Here is a 21886-nt window from a genome sequence, read left to right as displayed (position 1 = left end):
TAATAGGCCAAATAAAAACAAATCGAAAACTTTTAAGTACTGGTCATAGATAAAAACAAACTTTATTACGTCTATGGCGCGACCACAGATACAATAAAAAATAAAAGGCATCAGTAGTACGACAAAGGGTTTCAACACGGTTGCATCGTAACATATTATAATTCAAATGTTATACAACGCTATTGTTTGATATTTAAACATTTCACAAACGCGTAAGCGATTTGGACGACTTTTTTATTTTTACCCGAGGAGGACAGTTCCGCGGTAATTATGTAATTATATTATGGCAACATTGTGCGTTGGCATTGTTAAACGTTTTTATATTTAAAAAAAAACATTAACCAGATAAATTACAGAAACTAAATGGTGTATATTTATGCTTTTTGTTTAGCATATAAGTTCTAAAAACTTCCGAGAATCGCACCAGAACTAGCCTAAGCTAAAAAAATCCCGCGTTCATTAACTTTAGATAATAAATCACAAATATACGATACATGTGTAATCGCGCGTGATTATGACAGTTCAAAATGGCCGCATATATTCACAGCTAAAGATCTGTGAAATTGGCTTGTCTAACGCAACCGATATAATGCAATAACGCCAATATATGATTGTAGGCGACGTCGGTCGCGTGAGAATTATATCTACACCTGATATCGAAGCATTCATGAATATTATTTAAAACTGTTCTGTCGAAATTTTACACGGGAAGTCGTCATGGATGTATGCGAAACTTGCTTGATTGCATATCATTGATTGCTTGAAGAATTCATATTGTGGAAAGAGATATCATTGCCTTAAAATCAGATTAAAACCTAATCTATCGAATAGGAAAGCAGTTAGCTAATATATTATACATATAATGTGTAACAATAAGCCTAGAAAAAGTACAAAGGAGCATGACAGAATATAGCCACCTCCCACCTAGTCAGGCTGATAAAAATAAAAAGAAAACAAAACAGCTTTATTACTTTTCCCCTTGGTCAGGAGACTAATGTCCAAACTAGGGTGGCGCCCTGTGTAATGGATCACAAGGCCCCGTCCCACAGACCACAATGAAGTGTTGATGTGTGATAAAGGGGGCAGAAATATCTCCTAGAGCGTCAGTAGAGCTACATAGGTTTATCTAACGTTCTGTTACTGAAGACACAGGGAAAGGTAACAGGCTCTTATTAACAACCGTAATTACAACACTGTTTTAATATATTGGTTTAGTAAATTATTACGGATTTTGTATTTTATACATTAAATTGCAAATTATAGTTTTTTATCCTTCGATGAGTACTATTTTTTATAATTTAAATGTAAAATGGCTTCCATTAAAACGATAAAGCCAGCTATAGAAGGATTAAGCGGATTTAGTTTTGTCGTAATTAAAAGCGGTTCAGTACATATTTCAGAGACAAAAGTTGGGTTTTATATCGTTTTGTTTTTTATTATTTCAACTAGTTAGATGATTTTATAACAGTCAAAGTATTTTTTAAAAAGAAGTCTAAGATTGAAAATCATTGCTACGGCTCTTTGTATCAATAATAAAAAGCAAAACAGAAAAAAAGAGAGGCTCTTATAACATTTGGATAATTTCTGGACATGAACATGAAAAGTCGAGGTCTGAACACACGTTACACAACAGTTATCAGTTTACACGCGATACTGAACGTGTTATGCGTAACTTATATAAGTGAGTGCGATACTAAAACAGCCTAATAACAATAACATTCGTGTTACATAAAAGATTTTAGAGAACCAATTGAGTATATCATGCGGTAAAATTGATAAGCGCTTAGAGAAATGAATCTGACTGCGTATTTTCTATCATGGGACTAACCTAATTTGAGTTGAATATATTATTTTTAAAAGTAAATCTATAAAAAAACAAAGATTGGGATTAAATTTTTATCTTTTTGTTGGTCCGTTTGTAATAAATACATTTTGATTTGTCTTCAATATTTGGTTTAGCTTTTTTATTTATTTTTCTAGCCTTGATAAATGTACACTTTCAGAAATGTGAAACATTTGTGAAATTAAAAGTGAAACTGCGAACTGAAGTCGTCACAAGTATCGTTATTGAACCTAGAAATTATATACAAATAGCTTTAGCCCGCGACTCCGTCTGCGTGGAATTAACTAAGTAAGTAGCCTAGTTGTTCTTTACTATCATCTACATGTATAAGATCAGACATCGAGATACGTTCAGTCGTTTAGGCTACAAGCTCTAACAATCCATCTATACTTTCGCGTTTAGAATATAAGTATGATATGATGTAATTTATATTCATCAGCGCTAATTCAAAAGAAAGTCGTAATAATAATTCTTGTCACAATATACAGCCTGACTTGACAGCAGTAAGAAAATCGTAATTAAAGATGGCAAGTTTAAAAATTGCTTTTAATACTTTTTGACTACGTGAGGGCGTGGCAGTGCCACTGCTAAAACGAGCACGTCAGAAATATTAATCAACTTCAAAAAAGGAAAAGGATTCTTATATTAGTTCAAAACCTCGTTTCTGATGCAACGATTTTTAGCAGCTCAAGACACTTTTGACAGCTGGACTTTTGGTTGCCTAACAGGACGCGAACTATATTTAGAAAGGTTGATAATATTGATATGATATGGTCACACTAATTAATATTCATAAGACGTCTGCTATTTCATATTTAACAGAGAAAGCTTCGGATGTAAAACTGGTCGTGCCTATCGGCTGTTAGACGCGGGACTGGTACTACGAGTATTTGCATGTCATTGGTAAAACTCGATGTTGTCGGCCTCGACGGAGGTCTGTGACTGTTCAAAGTTAATGTACAAAGAAGATCTGTTATAACCTGAACGTTTTTTTATAAGAGAAGGGGCAAACGAGCCGCGGGAACATAGAACACAGAACGTGGTACTAAAATTCGCGCGTGTCACGAAAGGTCACTTCATGACGACATTAACGCTATTTAGGGCCTGTCCCACCAAATTGTAAATTGTCTGATAATCCAACGAACGTCTAAAATATGTGATGGAACAATCGGGTTTTGTTCCCTTATGTGAGAGAACGTTCTCAAAGGTATAGAAAGACCGAAGAAAATATAGATTGATTGTTTGAAAGAAGATATGCTTAAGAAACGAGTGGATTCAGATGGAACGTAAGGGATAAGGGCAAGTGGAAGATGTGACAGTTACGTCATTTTTAAGCTATCTGAGCTATCAGCCAGAGGGACGGGCCCCGTAGTGTAATCTCCCTACTACTAGGAGGATAATTTCGAGTGTTACTGGGGCAGAGTAACACCAACAGTATCTATTTGAAGTGTTATTTCTAATTTATTCTAACACTCTTTTATAGCTTAAAAACGTGATGTGCAACACGTTTTGATATCACACGTAACCTTGAGTTCATTTTGATTGCTTAAAGATTCTGAATTTATTAAAATTAATTGACTAATTTCGCTATTCTTAGATATTTATATGGAAATTGATAGAGTAATAAGAAATTATTTCTACATTTCATCGTGTGATATGAATAATTTTACATCACGAACATAAATCGACAATTTGAAAAATAAACTATGATTTATCTAGATAAATGAAATAATTTACAAACATCTTATAATTAAGAAACCGTCGATTGTTTGTAACAAATCAATTCCCGCCTTTTTCCAACGCAGCTAAGAGGTTTAAAAACAAATAATATTTACTCCTAGCTGTCCCCATGCGACTTCAAACGCAGGAAATTATAAAAACTTTATTTTATTGTTGACATTTGTCAAATTATCTATTGCAAATGTCAAAATGACATGACATGATGACAATCCATGGCAATCTTGTTTCCTTAATGTTGGCAGTAACTTATGGTCTCTTTCCCTCATTAGTATTTATATCAAATTTATTTACCCACTAAGTTTAATAGCGTGAAAATATATAGCCTAAAGCGTGACGTAATAACAGATATTTTTTTTTAAAAAGGATTAATCAAAAATATGCTATAATTGCTGACATCTTAGGCAACAAAGAAGTGTGTGTTTACGCTTTATTATAATATAGTATAGATAAGAGTTACCTCAATGGTGACTTGCTATAATAAAATATTTGTTTACATAGTCACGGTCATTGGTTTCCTATTATAAATACAATTGACCATTAATTTATTTCCTTATTGCGTAGTATTATTGCTATAGTTGTATACTTATTGTTGTAGAATTGTTAGCGTTCTGAACACACGCAAATTCCTTTATAATCAGTTTTTTTTGTTCATCAATGAGATTGTTTTGTATAAAAGGTTATTTAGGTATTGGAGTCAACTACGCTGTCCATAGTAATTCATATATCCGATAATCTACAATTGCGAGACCTACACAGATCTATGAACCCAGACCCACCCAGCTCGTACAATAATTAATAAAACATGAAACGCAGATATAGATTGTATTACGACGTATTAAAAGCTAAAAAGGGATGCAGTATTTGAAAGTGGTGTAGCTGGTTGTGTTACAAATAAAACCGGACTCACAGTTCGCCCCACCAAAGCGTCTTCGCGCGGCAAAATTGCGCGGCGTCGGTCGGTCACTGTTGGAAAATGGCCGCCGCGTTTGTACGTCTGTATCGTTTTCCCGCGTTTTCTCAATTTGCGGAACAATTTCGGCGGCATCTTTTCGTGACTTGAACCTGGAGTTGCCTCGCCTTGTGTATTTGTTCGTGGTTGTTTCCACATTGTCCGGTGCTGCTGTGTTCGAGTCCGTGGTGATGGGAACCGTCGTGGGCTTGGTGCGCCGGAGGAAGTTTGTTCGCGGTACCTGTGGACAAATAAACAACCGGTTAGTTTTATTTTTATATAGATTTTCCATTTATATTAACATACAGATAGTTTATTTGTATTTTATGGTTATAACAAAAATTTTATCTTAACTTTAATAGGAGTCTTAATAATAATTTTATAGACAAATACTTAAACATCTATACACGACTTAAATATAACTAAAATAAAGTACTAAAATAATATATTATAATAAATAAATTAGACAAGTTTAAAGAACAAGACGTTATCCTAAAAATTAAGAAAAAGTTGTTTTTGTAGCTTACATTTGAAAAATTCTGACAAGCTTTTCTATCTTAAACTTATATTGAAGTTATTACATAGGTACTTATATTTTTAATAGTTAACCGTTATTCAAAGCCCGTTTTTAACAAAAATATATATGTTAGAGAAATAATATTTTTTGTTTTCCTCAAGACAATTTGTTAAAACAAAATTGTTATTTATACAGGGTTTTTGCTTTGATTATAATATGAATAACAACGGCATTGAAAATATTATTACTTTAGAGATATAAATATCCGTTTGTGGTCAATTTATAGGACAGTACTTCTGTAAGTTAGAACGTGAGACTGCGGTTAAGATCGTGGTTAAATTACAAGCTTAGAAACAACTGCGCAGTTACATACTAATGACTGCGGCTTCGTTTTTTATATACATTTTATTTCTCGTAATAAGATTTTATATGTGCACATATGCTACTAATAAATATTTCGATTTTATACAAAGTTTTTCTATTTAAAATATTTGAATAGTCCTTGTACTATTTTACATAATACAACATTGATATAAAACTTTTACAATCAAATACATTTCTGTTTTTGATAGTTGATTGTTAGTTAAGTTTAGTAATAAAGCAGTAATGGTTGTCGTATTGAAGATTGTGTTGTTTTACGTTTAATGCAGTAATTTATTCTAGTGCGGAAGACTGAAAGTGAATGCTGGTCGCTTCTCCGCCGTTCACCTCTCGAATCAAATGCTTACAATAATATATAGTTATACAGTACGTTTCCACTGTCAATAGAGATGTGTTTAAATATTTTTGTGTCCCTTTTACTCCCTTTGATAAACCAGAGACAACGATATCCATATTAAAGATTTCTGTAGTTATGAAATCATAACCTATAATTATGAAGAATTTCGTTTGTGTCATAACTTTGCATAAAAATTAACATAAACCATTAAGGAGTACAATTACGTCAATTTCAAACAATTCGCTTACGACTTGCTTCGCTGCTATGTAAATTTAAACCGCAATAATTAAGAGTGTGCGTTGAAAATGGAAATAAGTTTATATTGAGTTAAATAAAAACGTGTAACGCTTTCGTTTTTTATGGTTTTTCTACTAAAATCTACTATGGAAATAGTTCATTATCTATACTAATATTATAAAGAGGAAAACTTTGTTTTTTTTGCAATGAAATACCACAAAAACTACTGAGCCGATTTCGAAAATTAACCATTAAAAAACTACATTGTCAGTGAGTAACATAGGCTATGTTTTAATATTATTTTTCTAATTTCACCTGGATGGAGTCGCGAAAGCTAGTTTTAAACTCAAAAGCAAAGGAATAATAAAACACAACATGTGTTTAAACATTTATTTGCATTTAAAAATGTAAACAAAATTAAGTAAACTAGGGATATAATCAAGTCTAAAATTATTCTATAAAAATTCTAGTTCAAAAATAAAACGTATACGCAAACAAAAATCCAGTTTTATTTCTAAACAAGTTGAGATGATCTGAATTTCCATTACCACAACTATATATACCCCTGAACTTTTGACTTCTGCCGTCTATCTCTAGTTCAATTTGGCAATCTTAAATTGACCAACAGATCATTTAATTCTTGTAATTATAGATGCCTTACGTTATTAATAATATTTTTGTAAATTTAAATAGAAAGTAGTCTAAGCATTCGAGAATAATGGAATGTAGAGAATCATCTGTTAGTTTTTTAGGTTATTTTTATTGCAATATAAAATTTCAATTTATTTAACTGATGTTATTTTAATCTTAGTACTTTGTAAAGGTATCTACAAATTCAACCTGGTGTTATGTTAAACCGAGTTATCTATATCTGTACTAATATTATAAAAATGATTTGTATTTTTGTATGTGTTGAAATAACTCAAAAACTACAAGGCCGATGTCAAAATTCTTGTACCATTCAAAAGCTACGTTATCACTGAGTAACATAGGCTATATTTTTGAATGACTTCCCAAAAGAAGGAGGTACTCAATACATCTGAATGTTTTTTTTTTTTTATGTGTCTTACGGATTAACTCCGCCGCTAGTGGACCGATTTTGATAATTCTTTCTTTATCCGAAAGGTAATGCTTGCAGGTGGGTCCCAATTTTTTGGTTGATTTTTTACTATTATATTTTATAATATGACGCGCACGAATTCGCGCGATAACCTAGTATTATCTAATTTTGTGGATATTGTTTATTTTATAACCGCAATATAAAATTAATTTGATCGACAAACAGCGAATAAAACATAAATTGAATACTGCAATACTAGTAACATACTCGTAGATCACGTGTTTCGTAACCATAAAATATAAATCGTATAGATAAAGTTAGCTGGAGGTAAATGACATCAATAAATTTTAACAAGCTTCGAAATTTTCGTATACTATTTTTATCACGCATTTTATTATAAATATGTAAGTAACTTACGCAATTATTATGCAACAGTTAAGTAACCGTACAATGAAATATTAAAAAAAATAATCTATCAGAAAATTTACATATGTCTTAACACTTTTTGATATGTAAATCACGTGTGCAGTTATTTAAAAAAGCACTTAGCTAACTATTTTACGATTATGAGTGACCATTGAAATAATTTAGTAGAAAGTTCAATATTAGGAGATGTAGAATTGTACTAAACATTTACTAATTTTAGTAATCAAAGTAGATATTTAGGAAGATTTTGATTGCAATCTGTAGTTATAAATAACATGTAAATATCTTGAATTGCATAAACATTATTGTATGTTTTCGAATGAACATGTATGATTGATTGTTGTCCGAAAATATGGGCCATGGTCTATGGCGATTTCTAAGTATTGCTTAAGGTTGATTAGAATTATAAGAATTTAATACATGTTAGTTTTAGATAAACATTTACGATACTCAACATTACTAAAAAAAATGGGATAGAGTAGTACCTAACTGCTCATTTTATAGTTCTATACTGAATTGCTTTAGGGTTACAAATTTTGGATATATATTAAAAATATGATGAATGATGATCCCAAGGGTTCTCGCGGAAGATCAGCGCTGGGTGCTTCAATCAGAATCATCCAGCATTTATAGCTGAGCTGAGCTAATTATTTTGTATGTCCTGTAATTACGTGTTTATTATTTACTCTTTTTTAATTACTTTGTTGTCTGTTTTTTTCTCTTATTCCAAATTGTGTTGTAGTGGTGATAAGATTAAATGTTATTTTATTTATTTTATTTAAAATAAATCTTTTTATTACGTTTAATTTGATCAAATCTTAAATATTTTTATAGTATTACATATTACGTTAAAAAGAAAATGTTTACGTAACATTTTATCATAACCTAACAATACGCAAACGTTTCGAGAAAAAAAATATTTTATTCGTTGCCAGTATTTTTACATAAGTACTTCTCTGAATTCGTTATCTGTTACACAATCCAATTGGAATTTTCCTCACGCTTAATGGTCTGTGCGTAGGAATGATGGTGTATCATCAGTCCTTATAAAGTAAAGTCTTAGTAACTTAAAGTTTAAAGGTTAGTCAAGTAATAGTAAACTAAATGGAGATAAAATCGGTTGTTACTTTGAAGGTCCGAATGTTAAATAAGAAAACATTAATTTATATATAGTCTTAACAATTTCATTTAAGAAAAGGACATCGCAAAATCTATATCTATACTATTATAATAAAGCGTAAACACACACTTCTTTGTTGCCTAAGATGTCAGCAATTACAGCATATTTTTGTATAATTCTTTTTTTAATCAAAATCCCTACACTTACGTCATGTTTTAGGCTATATATTTTCACGCCGTTAAATTTAGGAGTTAAATATTTTGGATAAAAACCCTCATGGGGGAAAGAGACCATAAGTTGCTGCCAACATCAAGAAAGACAGAATGCTAAGGTTTGTCATGTCATTTAGACATTTGCTATTGATAATTTAACAAATGTAAACAATAAAGTAAAATTTTCATAATTCCATGCGGATGAAGCCGCAGGGGAACAGCTAGTATTTTATAACATCGGTCGTATTAAGAATGTTGCAGATGAAACTTGTTTCTTTTCTAGGCAAATAACGACGTCACTGGCGATACTTTCTAATTTCACTCATCATAATATTATATATTGCCTAAACCTTCGATAACTGCCAATGAAACGGTGATTAAAAAAAATATTCGACTACTAGAATTAATCAGACTCCGTCCGTCCGTAAGTTATCAAAACTTTAAAGTCTATGTTTTATGACCATGTTATATTACCGTTACTATTACCAGATTAATAAATAAAATATTTATTTTCTTATAATCTATACTATTATAATAAAGCGTAAACACACACTTCTTTGTAGCCTAAGATGTCAGCAATTACAGCATATTTTTGAATAATTCTTTTTTTAATAAAAAGCCCTAAACTTACGTCACGCTTTAGGCTATATATTTTCACGCCACTAAACTTAGGGGGTAAATATGTTGGATGAAAACCCTAATGTGGGAAAGAGACCATAAGTTGCTGCCAACGTCAAGGAACCAAGGTTGTCATCATGTCATGTCATTTTGCAATTGATAATTTGACACATGTAAAAAATATAATAAATTTTTCATAATTTAATGCGGACGAAGCCGCACGGGAACAGCTAGTATAACATAAATAATTAAGTTAAAGTAGTCGGCATTATTACAGAATATGATACATTATTCAGCATTTTATTAATTTAGGAAACAAATTTAATTAAGGTCGTATTGTCTATTAAAGCATACTTAAGCAATATCGTAAGTCGTAAGTAGAATCTTTGGCAATTGATATCATTGTTTATTAGTTGTGTGGGCGTTACGCTGAGTAATAATATTGTGTTACGGAGTGCGGAATGCCGACCCAAGGTGATCGAGACTCTTCGATCGACGTACTTGTATAGTGACGTCCAGACTTAATGACTGCTCGCATGTCCGAGAAGCGAAATCACACAATTTAGCGTTACGAATGCCATGGGACGGTGCCTGGAATTTTATTTTAGACTAGCTCTTAGATTAGAATCGCCTATGTGACTTAGTATATATAGCTTATGGTGTAAGAATGTGTAAATACGCCCAGTAGTAAATACAAATCTTTCCTCTTCGTAACATTAGTATAAATATCGATAGATATAAGGGGTTTTAGGACAGAGAAGGGCAGTGATAGATTTACTTAAGACAAACGTTTTGGTAATACAGTCAATAACTACGAGCTGTCATAAAGTTTGAATATGATAATACTTGTGAGGAAGTAGTAGCGAAAAATTCAACGAAAACGACACCAGTTCAACTTGTACTTAATAACAATTGCACTGACATTGAATACTTTAAGGTTTTATATCGAGCGTTGACGTCGTTATACCTTTTTTGTGAAGTTTTTGAAACGTGAGTTTTTTTGGGATTCTTCTTGTTGATGCTAAATGTTGTGCATATTTCAATCTAAGTTATAACTTTTGAAGTATCATTAGTCAATACTTAATATTATAAAGATGAAAGATTTGTATTTTTGTATGTATTCGATTCACGTAAAAACTACTGGTCCGATTTTGAAAATTCTTTCATCGTTAGAAAGGCAATTTATCTGTGAGTAACATAGGCTTTTTTATTTTTGATATCATGCGGGCGAAGTCGCGAGCAAAAGCTAGTCAATATTAGCCAACTCACGAAACTTAATTAGTAATGATGAATATGTAAACGTTTTATAGCCCCTATTTACTTTTATTGTTTACTATTATTATGTTTTTTTTATTAGCTACTGGAATTAAATGTAATCCTAAATTGTAATTCAGTGTAACTTCTGCCGTGTATAGTGTAGTTGTTAAGATAGAAGATAAACAGGTGTTCAATAAACATCGCGGCACGACATTAAAGGTCAAACGATATTCTGAATAACAATTAGTCGTATTACAAGTTGAAGACGAGTCTAGAATTCCATTTATATTGACATCTTATTTATACATTATCGACCGATAATCAAAATTGACAAACGTTTGTCAAATAGTTGGTCAATGGTTTGATGTTTGTTAGAATTTGTAGTTTAAAGTACTGAACGTATCTTGATGATTCGGCATAGACATAGAGGAGACAGGATCAAATAGGATACTGTTTTGTTCTTTTAATTTCACGCGGTCGTAATCCCGAGGGGAAGCTAGTCTTACTCTTATCATAAATGCGAAAGTTTGTATAGTTGGATGTTTGTTAGAGTTTGTAGCCTAAACTGCTGATTGGATCTTGATGAAATTTAGCAAAGATGTAGAGGATAGTCTGGAAGAATATAGACGACTTTTGTTTTTTTAATTCCACGCGGTAGGATTCCCAGGCGATGTTTTATGTTTAACACTTTAGTACGTTGTAAGTTATAACTTATTTTTACTTATACAAGTAAAGAGTTGGTAACAACGGATCTCCGCTTCAGATAGTTCATTCAATGTATTGTTTATTCTGGCTTACTTTGATTGCAACCTTATTCTTGCAACGGCAATCTTTTTAATTTAATTCTTGTCCAAGAACAAGCAAACTCTATAATAGGTTAAAATATCCGAATCAGCTTGTATATTGGAGATTCTATACATGCGAAATAGTTAGTTATTTGTTTTTTTATTATTTTATTTGGTGGTTACTTAATTTAATGGACTTGTAATTCAAATACGTTTTGGACGACAGTGTTTTAAATAGATTTTTGCGTAGGTTTACATCATTATTCATAAACATACATGGTACATAATACGACTAGTAATTGCGCAAAGATGTGTTCAAGTAGCGTACGCTCTTGGCCATGAAACATGACGACTTTTGAGCAATTTGTCAAAGTCGAATGTTGCTGCGTCATGTTGAAAGATGTTAAGATTATTATATTTGAATATGTTCTTAAAATTATTTTAATAATAAAGATTTAACAAGCCTTTGTCTGTTGATATAATGGCCAGGATTATCAATATGTGAAGAGTTAATAAAATAATTTACTAAAATCATCTAACAGAGTCTTGAAATTTTGCGCAAATTTTTGTCACTACGTAGGCGAACAATAGATCTAAAATTATATCTTTATCAATTACAAATAATTATGTATCCATTTGGATGAATTTACGACCTTTGTCTATACCATTTTATAAAGTTTACCTTTGGCAGAATTCACAATGTATTTAAACAATCCACGTAATACTTATAAACATGAATAGTGCGTACTCAATAAACCTTATAGATTACCTCATATCACGTGTTTCGAATAAAAAAAACGAACTAAGCAGTGTTAAATCGGTGTAACGTTTGTGTCACGCGCGTGTCGACACCTAGTGTTGTACCAGCCTTGGCTCCGTTAACGTCAATAGTGATGGGCTAATGACCGTATAATTTTATCGTATTCAATGAAAGAATAAGAAAGGAAAGATTTATTAAATAATTAATTCTTCTTTTAAATGTTATAGGTTATGAAATAATGTTAATAACCTAATCTTATCTTAGAGCAGATTATGTACTTAATGCATGCATTTATAAAATTTGATTATGGACTTGACAAACATAACATAATATATGTGTGAAGGTAACTAACACTTAGTGGGCCAGCGTGGTTGACTAAGACCTAGTCACCCCTTTGGGAATACTCTGAAACCCTTCAGTGGGGACGTATAGCTGATGACACTTTGTATTTTCTATTAGTGATGTTCTTATTGTCTGTTTTTGGTTTATGAGCGTGAAAACACATCACTAGTTTCAGTTTTTTGATAATGAACTTCAATATTGAATAAGCATGAATATTAACATTGTAGATGCTTCATGACGCGTAACCGCTAGGTCCTTGACAGCCGACTTTACAGTTCTCTTGTCTTATTTTTTTTTATAAACTCGGCTAGAACATATGTTTTATGCTAGTTACTCTAACAATTTGAAAGTCGTGTTTTGTTTTGTTTTATTTTTAATGCTTTCTTTTGTTATTTTGACAATTTTGACGAGATTTTGTTCTCATCTAAAGTAGATTATTAGATTTTACTAATGTAATTTGTTTTTCGTCCTTACATAACTTGTATTTGTTTATTATAAGCCGAGTTGCCCTTCCTTGTCATTGCGTGTGTTTGCTTTGATCTTGAAGTATTTGCATAATCCACATACCACATGCCGTGTGGTTGCGACACATTATGTACAGAACCTCGTCACATATTGACTGAATTTCTAACCGGCTCTATAAGCTAAAATCATAACTTCCTTGATATCAATGACACTAATCGTATTTGAAATTATTCAATAGCGTGAGAGTAAAAATTATATAGTTTAGTACCGCGAATGGCACAGTTAGAGCGGGCGCACTTCTTTGACTAAACTATTGTGCGATTGTCGATTGTTTCGCAGCCAAATCAACTGTTTAATTGGACAACTAAAAATCGAATAATACGCGCACCTCCATATAACTTTATAAAAATCAAACTAGACTAAATAGTTGTGCGATCTTTTAGTTTCAGGTAAGCGTATGCTCTTTGTGTATACATTACAAGGCAATAAAGCCTCGCTTGAATCAGGTCAAGTGCAGATTAACACCCCTTTGTGTTATCGACTTGTGGATGTTTTATTACATGTAAAATATACAAACTGATTTAGAATGTCAAATTCTATTTTATTATACTTTTTCATCTTAGTTTTTTCTGTTACAATGCTATTATTATATTTGTTGATGAACAAGGTTGTATTAACACGTTCACTGCATAACAGGCCGATATCGGCCTGCCGCGGTACTTAAGTTGGTACGGACGAAGAAAACTATGTCTTATGGCTAGTGTGAACGATTATCTCAGGGGTTAACATTACATAAAATGAATACATTACGTTTTCACAATTGTTACAGCAATTTAATCTATTCTAGTGTTGGCGGACCTAGAAAGACCTGCCACGCACTGTCGGATTATGGGGGCGCATTTTGGCCCGCCGCACCATATGAAGAATTATTTTAATTGTAGTAAATGTGTTTATAAGTAAAATTACTACAACTGTTAATTAATATTTGCTGATTTTATAGCGCAAATGAGTAAATAAGTTAGCTACATATAAGTGACATGTCCGCACCTGTCATGTTAGAAAATCAATCAATATGAAATTACGTAAGTCTGTGAGGTTGGACAAGATAAGGCGTCGGCGAAAGCTGTTTTCTCCGCGCTAATGCTGCGACTCGAAAGTCATTATTTGTTTTTTACATTCGCTCCTCACTGTGATTACAGTACTTTTGAATGGTGCTGTGTTTGTGTACGAGTTAAAAAATGTAATATTCGTCCGCGTGAAATTAGAAAAAAATACAAGATAGCCTATGTTACTCACAGATTAATTACCTTTCTAATGGTGAAAGAATTTTTGAAATCGGCCCAGTAGTGTTTGGGTTATGTCAACACATACAAAAAAAATATTTCCTCTGATATTACTATAGAAGTATAGATTTATTAACTTAAATACTTAGTTACAACTTAAACTTAAATACTTACTTAGTTAAATTTATTCAGTATAATTTCAGATTTAAAAATGTTGTCTTTGGTTTTATTGTAAGTAATTAAATATTGTCATATGTAAATTAAACACTACTTAAAATAAATCTCTACTAATATTATAAAGAGGAAAGATTTGTATTGTTGTATGTATTAACATAATCCAAACACTATTAAGCGATTTTAGAATTTTTTCTCACCGATTGAAAGGTAATTTATCTGTGAGCAACATTGGAAATATTCATGTAATTTTTTTAATTTCAAGCGGATGAAGTCGCGAACAACAGCTAGTATAATGTAAATGGAACTACAGTTATTTTATAAATTAATATCTTTAGAAACTGTAAAAGGTTTATAACAATAATTAAACAAAGATATAAGCCCTTATGTGAGTATCATGTCGTTTCTGAATTCCTAGCAACAGGAAATCTCTTGAGCGATTACAAGAACGTGGATACAAGAAGTGTTTAATGTGATGTTATACAATTTCCTATAGCACTTAGGGACTTAAAACATTTGCCTGAACTAAATACTAACTTACGTTACGGTAGCTAACATTTTTCTTACAAATGTTGTATGCATTTTTTAGTTCCCATGAGCAAAACTTATAATTATTCCAACTCTGTACTTAGCGGTTTATTTCGGTTGAGAGTAAATATTATGATGTATGTATGGATGGATGTTTGTTAGAGTTTGTAGCCTAAACGGCTGAACGGATTTAGATAAAATTTGGCATAGATGTAGAGTATAGTCTGGAAGAACACATAGGCTACTTACTTCAGTTTTTTTAATTTCCACGCGGACGGAATCGCGGGCGAAAGCTAGTTTTTTTTATAAATGTGTATTTCAAGTATTGGGATAAATAACGTGTTTTAATGTATTTTTCTGTTTTATTTGCAGATATTGAAGTGATCTACAAAGCAGAGAGAAGTAACGGAAGTTTGAAAAATACTAGAATGCAAGAATTGTTTAATTTCTACAAAGACAACTTTTATGACTGTAAAATAAACTAAAACTACTCGGGTGTTTCATTTACCTTTTATCCTTTTTAATTATGTATTACTTTAAATAATATTCCTTGAAAATAAACGCAATTTAACTACACTACTAACGATATATTTGAAAGAGGAAATTCCACCTACAGAGTTAACTACGTAATTTTAACTGAACAGTAGAACTGTACAATTTAACTGGAAACTTTACAGTTCGACGGTTAAATCAAAACTGATGGTGTATAGCGTAAGATCTAATATTATTAACTTTAATATTTGAATCATTAATATTTGTAAATAAAACGGAAATGGTGCAAAAACGGAATGCAATTAATTATCTTCGAACTTTGAGATGGTCAAAACCGGCCCAGTATGTATGTATGTAGGTCGTTCGCGTAATGGAGATGAGACCTACATGAAAACGTTAGCTTGGATTAAGTAATATTACTTCATTGGTTACTTAAAAGGAGAGTATACCATAAAAATTTCAAACTGTAGAAATCTATCAATTTTGGCGGGAAAGTGGATTTTCATTCGTTTCATAAGGAATATCGACTAAAGTAAGTGAAAGGAAGGTTGTTTTTTTAATCAGTTGCGTAAAGTTTACATCAAAAACTAACTGAATATAAAAACTAAGTAATCGTTTATCTTGTTTTATATTTTATTTCAATGGAAATAAATTAATTTCACAGACATTTATAAATTACGTTAATCCGTCATTTAGATAAAAACAAATTGATGTACACGATAGATGAATAAAAATAAATATATTCGAGCTCAATGGTACAGAAATCAATTTAATTAAATATTCCATAATTAAACATTAAATTGATTTGTATAAAGATTTAATACAGCGCCATCTGTCGTAACTAAAATAAAGATTAACTATGTTTTTATAAACCACTAGCTTACCCCTACGAGTAAAAAGAGTCATACTAATAATAAATGCAAAAGTTTAAATGGATGTTTGTTAGAGTTTGTAGCCTAAAATACTGAACAGATTTTGATGAAATTTGGTATAGATGTAGAGGATAGTCTGGAGGAACACTCAGGTTACTTGCATTTCCGCGCGGATGGAGTCGCGGGAGAAAGCTAGTATAAAATGCAAAGAAAATTAAATAAAAAGAAAACAACCTATGTGTTCCAGACTTTGCTGTACATTTATGCCAAATTTCATCAAGCTTCAGCCGTTTAGGGGTAAACAAATCTATCGGTCTAAACTTTAGAATTTATGATTTTAGTATTGTTCAACTTAAATACAATGCCAAAAGCAAAATATATTTTTAAATTTAAACTTGATGAAGAAAAAAAGCCTAATTAATCCTTATTCAATATGCTTGTATTAATGTCAAGGCATCGGATGCAATAGAACAATGGCCTAATAACATTAATAGCACTTGTATGCAAATCATGCAATCAAAATTACAATATATGGATAAATTCTTTATTACTTACATATTATTTTCAATTGAAAAAATAGCAATTATAAATAATAAAATTTTATTTTATTGCTAACACAAAGCAACCACATTCATTAGTTACAAAACTGGCGCTTAGTGTTTCATTCAATCTACGCTAAGTTGCTCTGTAAGTGATCATTTAACGACTGTGCGTGTGTCACTAACTTATGGATGGTTTCCCAGCTACTTTTAACCATCCGTAAGTGGTTTTGGTTCGAGAACTTCGTAAAATACGTTTTCGAACTACGCAACGTTTTACTCTGTTGAAGTATAAATCAACCTAACACTAATGAATCACTGGGTATGTAATGGGAACTTCAGAAACCTAGCATAAGTCGTTTTACGGTCAAATGTGGAAAGGATATTTAAATATGTAATAGAGTCTTAAAAGATAAGACCATGATTAAATTCAAAATTCCATTAAAATTTTATCATCCGTCAAATTGTAAGCGGCGCTTATAAAGCGAAATATTTGAAATTCGTTTCAATATTCGGCCGATAATGAGTTTATTAATTCATGGAACGAGATTCAATCATTCATGATATATTTGGTCTTGTATTTAAGTAGACCGGGGTCTTACTTGAATATTTTAAAGTTCTCACTTAAACGGAATTAGTTACCATAACTAAGATCTGACTATTTACGGAGAGCAATCAAGTATATTCAGTGAGTACAATTTGGTTATAAAGCCTTGAGTTATATAACATGTTTCATTACTGTTATGTATTGCGTGTATGTATAACAACATAGAAGAAACAGTGCGAGATTATTCGTAATTATGTGAATAGCTTGCTAATTGGTCCGCCATTAAAAAAACGTAAGAAAAAAGTAACCTATGCGTTTATCTAGACTATGTTCTACATATGTGCCAAATTCCATCGAGATCTGTTAAGCCGTTATGGAGATATTTAGTAAGAATAATCCATACTTTACTAAAGTATGAATATGAAGTATAAAATGATTGTTTTGTATGAAAGTTTAATTATTATTTTAATGATTTTCCTAATTCCGATTTCATGTTACTTTGAAAGTAAAGTCAAAATGAAAAAACTTACATCGATAAACGATTTATATAGCTTAGTAATTTCTATAAAAGCTGCAAATATTTACAGAAGACTTGTTTTTTAATTATATTTCTTGTCATCATCATCATCAGCTCACTATACGTCCTCATCGAGGGGCTCGGAGCCTACCCTAAGTAAGGGTGACTAGGCCATAGTCAACCACGCTGGCCCATTGCGGGTTGGTTGACTTCACACATATCTTTGAATTTCTTCGCCGATATGTGCAGGCATCACGATGTTTTCCTTCACCGTAAGAATGTCGGGTAAATTATGTAAAAAATCGAAAATCACATTGGTACATGGCGGGACTCGAACCCAAGACCTGTAGATTACAAGTCAAGTGTCTACGATATTTCTTGCAATTTCCCTAAAATGACCGCATCTTGTTACGTATTGCAATTACTGAAGTCGGTTTGTGTGTTAACGATGCGTTTGGCAGCGGCCGACCGTGAACAATTGTCGGTGATGTGCATTGCACAATTATAATTAATTGGTTCATATAATCCTACTGTAATACGGCTCAATTACTCTAAACCACAATACTGCAATACTACAATTGTGCTGGTAAACTAAATGACTACTAATTACCCGCGACTCCGCCCACGCATCATCCACTTGCCCTTATCCCTTATGGAGGGTCGGCACAGTATGTGCTGCTCTTCCATACATCTCTATCAGCCGTCATATCTGAATCCACTCCTTTCTTAAGCATATCCTCTTTCACACAATCCATCCATACTTTCTTCGGTCTTCCTCTTCCTTTGTAGCCATCCACATTCAATCTTAACACTTTCTGGTTTATGTCCCCATCATTTCGTCGCATAACATGTCCATACCACGCTAACCTTTTGCTTCTCAATTTCTCCACCACTGGCGCTACTTTCAAACTTCCTCTAATGTACACATTCTTAACTTTATCCATTCTTGTCACACCACACATCCATCATCCATCTTCCAAACTATAAACATATGCCAAATTTCAAATTTAGGGGACATGTGACATACATTCATGTTTGTTTACTAGTTGTTACTTGCGACTTCATTCGTGAAATTTAAAAATCTAACCTATGTTACGCAGCGATAAAGTAGCTTTCAAAAGATGAAATAATTTCGAAATCAGCCCAGTAGTTTTTGAGTTACATACAAAAATACAAATCTTTCCTCTTTACAATATTAGTATAGATGTAGGCAACTGACAACGCAGTATTACGTCATACGGGTGTGGAAGTGTGACTTAAATCAGGATGTTTTGAAATTACTAATATAAATGCGTCGGTTTGTGAGTATGAATGTATAAAGGAATCTTCTAAACTATCAAACAAATCTCCATTAAAAATGGCATAGATGTATAGCTTTATATAAAAGAACACATAAGCAACCTTTACGCAAGAAGAGTCGCGGACGACGACTAATTTATACTATTATAATAAAGCGTAAACACACACTTCTTTGTTACCTAAGATGTCAGCAATTACAGCATATTTTCGAATAATTCTTTTTTAATAAAAAGCTCGACACTTACGTCATGCTTTAGGCTATATATTTTACGCCATTAAACTTAGGGGATAAATATTTTGGATAAAAACCCTCATGTGGGAAAGAGACCATAAGTTGCTGCCTACATCAAGAAAGAAAGATTGCTAAGGTTTGTCATGTCATGTCATTTTGACATTTGTCATTGATAATTTGACAAATGTAAACAATAAAATAAAGTTTTTATAATTTCACGCGGATGAATCCGCACGCGAACAGCTAGTGTTTAATACAAGTCATATGTCGAAATATTATTAAGATGGGTTTTCTAAGTATCCTTGAAGGTCTTTACTAAAATTAGTTGGTTATTATGACGTAATATAAAATTATAGTTCCGTAGTGATCATATCTAGTCAGGTTAATATACAATGGACATACGCTCAACCGGTTACTATAAAAGGATTGGACATAGCTATGTTCACAAGAATGTGTTATCTAAATTAAGATGCAGAGGAATTCGAGGCATAAAGATTCAGATTATATCTGATGCTAGTATGTTTACTAAGTTTTAAGTATGCATTAAAATGTACATAAACTAGATCTTACTAATATTATAAATGCGAAAGTTTAAATGGATGGATGTTTGTTAGAGTTTGTAGCCTAAACTGCTGAACAGATCTCAATGAAATTTGGCATAGATGTAGAGTACAGTCTGGAAGAACACGTAGGCTACTTATTTTTTTAATTCAACGCGGACGGAGTCGCGGGCGAAAGCTAGTATAAAGATACTTTTTGGACTGTACATCTCATAACTCATTTTTAAACATAAGAATTCGCCTATTTTACAATGTATCCAAAATATATACAAAAACAATTACTATCAAAATAAACAGGAATAATAACTGTTTCGAACGATGGAAACGCACGGTTTTCTTAATGTTTTAGTCATTGGTTAAACCTTCAATACAATTTGATATCAGGGAGATACGAGAACATATTCTTAACGTTATCGACAATATTAAATGAGGTAGTTTCACGCCCGGTAGAGGAATTGCACGAATCTAATACAAATGTCGACGTCATTTCAAAAGCATTTTAACGAATATTGGCGATGGAGTGTGTGTGTGTTAAGATATCATGGTTTTGTGAATGGTATTAGACGAATCGTTTAAGGGAAAGGGACTAAGTTACACCGCGGGGGCCTGACCGTGTACAGGATATACTTGTGGGTCATTGCTGAATTAAGTTATTTAGTAATAAACTGGTCAATTATCTAATAGATCAGTATGTGAACACTAATTGATTGCTACTTTTTTTTAACACTAATTGAATGTTTTTAATAACAATTGGAGCATAAATATATGTGACCGTAATTATTGTTTTTTGTGGACATTCATTTAAACCTGGTTTATTTAAAGTAATTGTTTACTGATTGTTATTTAAACATCCTACGGTAGGTTTCCCGACTACCTTTAACCAATCGTTAGTGTCGATTTCATAACTTCATGAAATGCGTTTCCGAACTACGTAACTTGAGTTTTACTCTTCTGAAACTTAGTTAAGAATAATTAATAACTAGGTAATGATAAAATAAATGGAAACTTCAGCAATCCAGCATTGAATAAATTGCAGTTTAATGTAACCCTGACAACGAAGATAATTTCTTCGCAAAATACGTGAGAATGTATTGCTTTCTTGTAAATTGTCAATTAGAAACTTCACAATAGCTCAATGGCTATTCAAGTCCATAATTGATGCCAAAATCACACGTTTGTGTTGCCAACTACAAGAAACAAAACAATTATGTTTGATGAAATTAAACTCTTTAATTAAAAAACCATTTAAAATAAATAAAAACTCACCTTTTTAAAACCATCTTCATTAAATAAATAGATTTTTATATAAAAATTAACACAACTTATGTGTAAAAATAATAAAAGTATTTTCACTACCAATTTATTGCACACCTTTATTTCCTTTTGTTACAAAACATCTTTAGCCGATATTAAACAATATGCCCAATTTTATTTCATATTATACATTATTCCATTATTGGTAACGATTATGAAAGATGTTAGTATGAACTAGAATATATTTTAAATAATAACACTAATACTAACCTACGACAATTTGTATTCGAAAGTTCTCGTACATCAAATAAACTAATAACAATATACATTTTTGGTACGAACACTTTCAGGTAAATAAACCTAATTTAAAGCTATAAGATTTTATAATATATGACTATAAAAACTGTAGAGACAATTCTATATGTACAAGTAATCTCCAAGAGGACAAAATTCACTTTTAAATCAACAAATTTAATCGGAATCGGAAGAAGAAAATCTTCAATAAAACATTTATAAGTGAAGGCACAGAAATGGATTCAG

The 21886-nt window shown here is 31.8% G+C and overlaps 1 protein-coding gene and 1 long non-coding RNA gene across 2 annotated transcripts in view; one reads left to right on the top strand and one right to left on the bottom strand.

The window, feature by feature from the left end:
- The window catches only part of LOC106108837 (mucin-5AC), a 79445-nt gene that overhangs the window by 7859 nt on the left and 49700 nt on the right, over window positions 1–21886 (bottom strand). The window contains exon 20 of the mRNA XM_013290123.1: window positions 4491–4773. Coding sequence (XP_013145577.1) covers window positions 4491–4773 — 283 coding nt within the window. The remainder of the gene's footprint in view (window positions 1–4490; window positions 4774–21886) is intronic.
- On the top strand, window positions 4705–15524 carry LOC106108838. The gene is made up of 2 exons (XR_001225968.1): window positions 4705–4794; window positions 15407–15524. It is a non-coding gene; the product is annotated as an uncharacterized LOC106108838 (long non-coding RNA).

Source organism: Papilio polytes, unplaced genomic scaffold (genome assembly GCF_000836215.1).
Source record: "Papilio polytes unplaced genomic scaffold, Ppol_1.0 DF821400.1, whole genome shotgun sequence".
In the NCBI taxonomy this organism is placed as follows: Eukaryota; Metazoa; Arthropoda; class Insecta; order Lepidoptera; family Papilionidae; genus Papilio; species Papilio polytes.
This window is presented reverse-complemented; position numbering and strand designations above follow the sequence as displayed.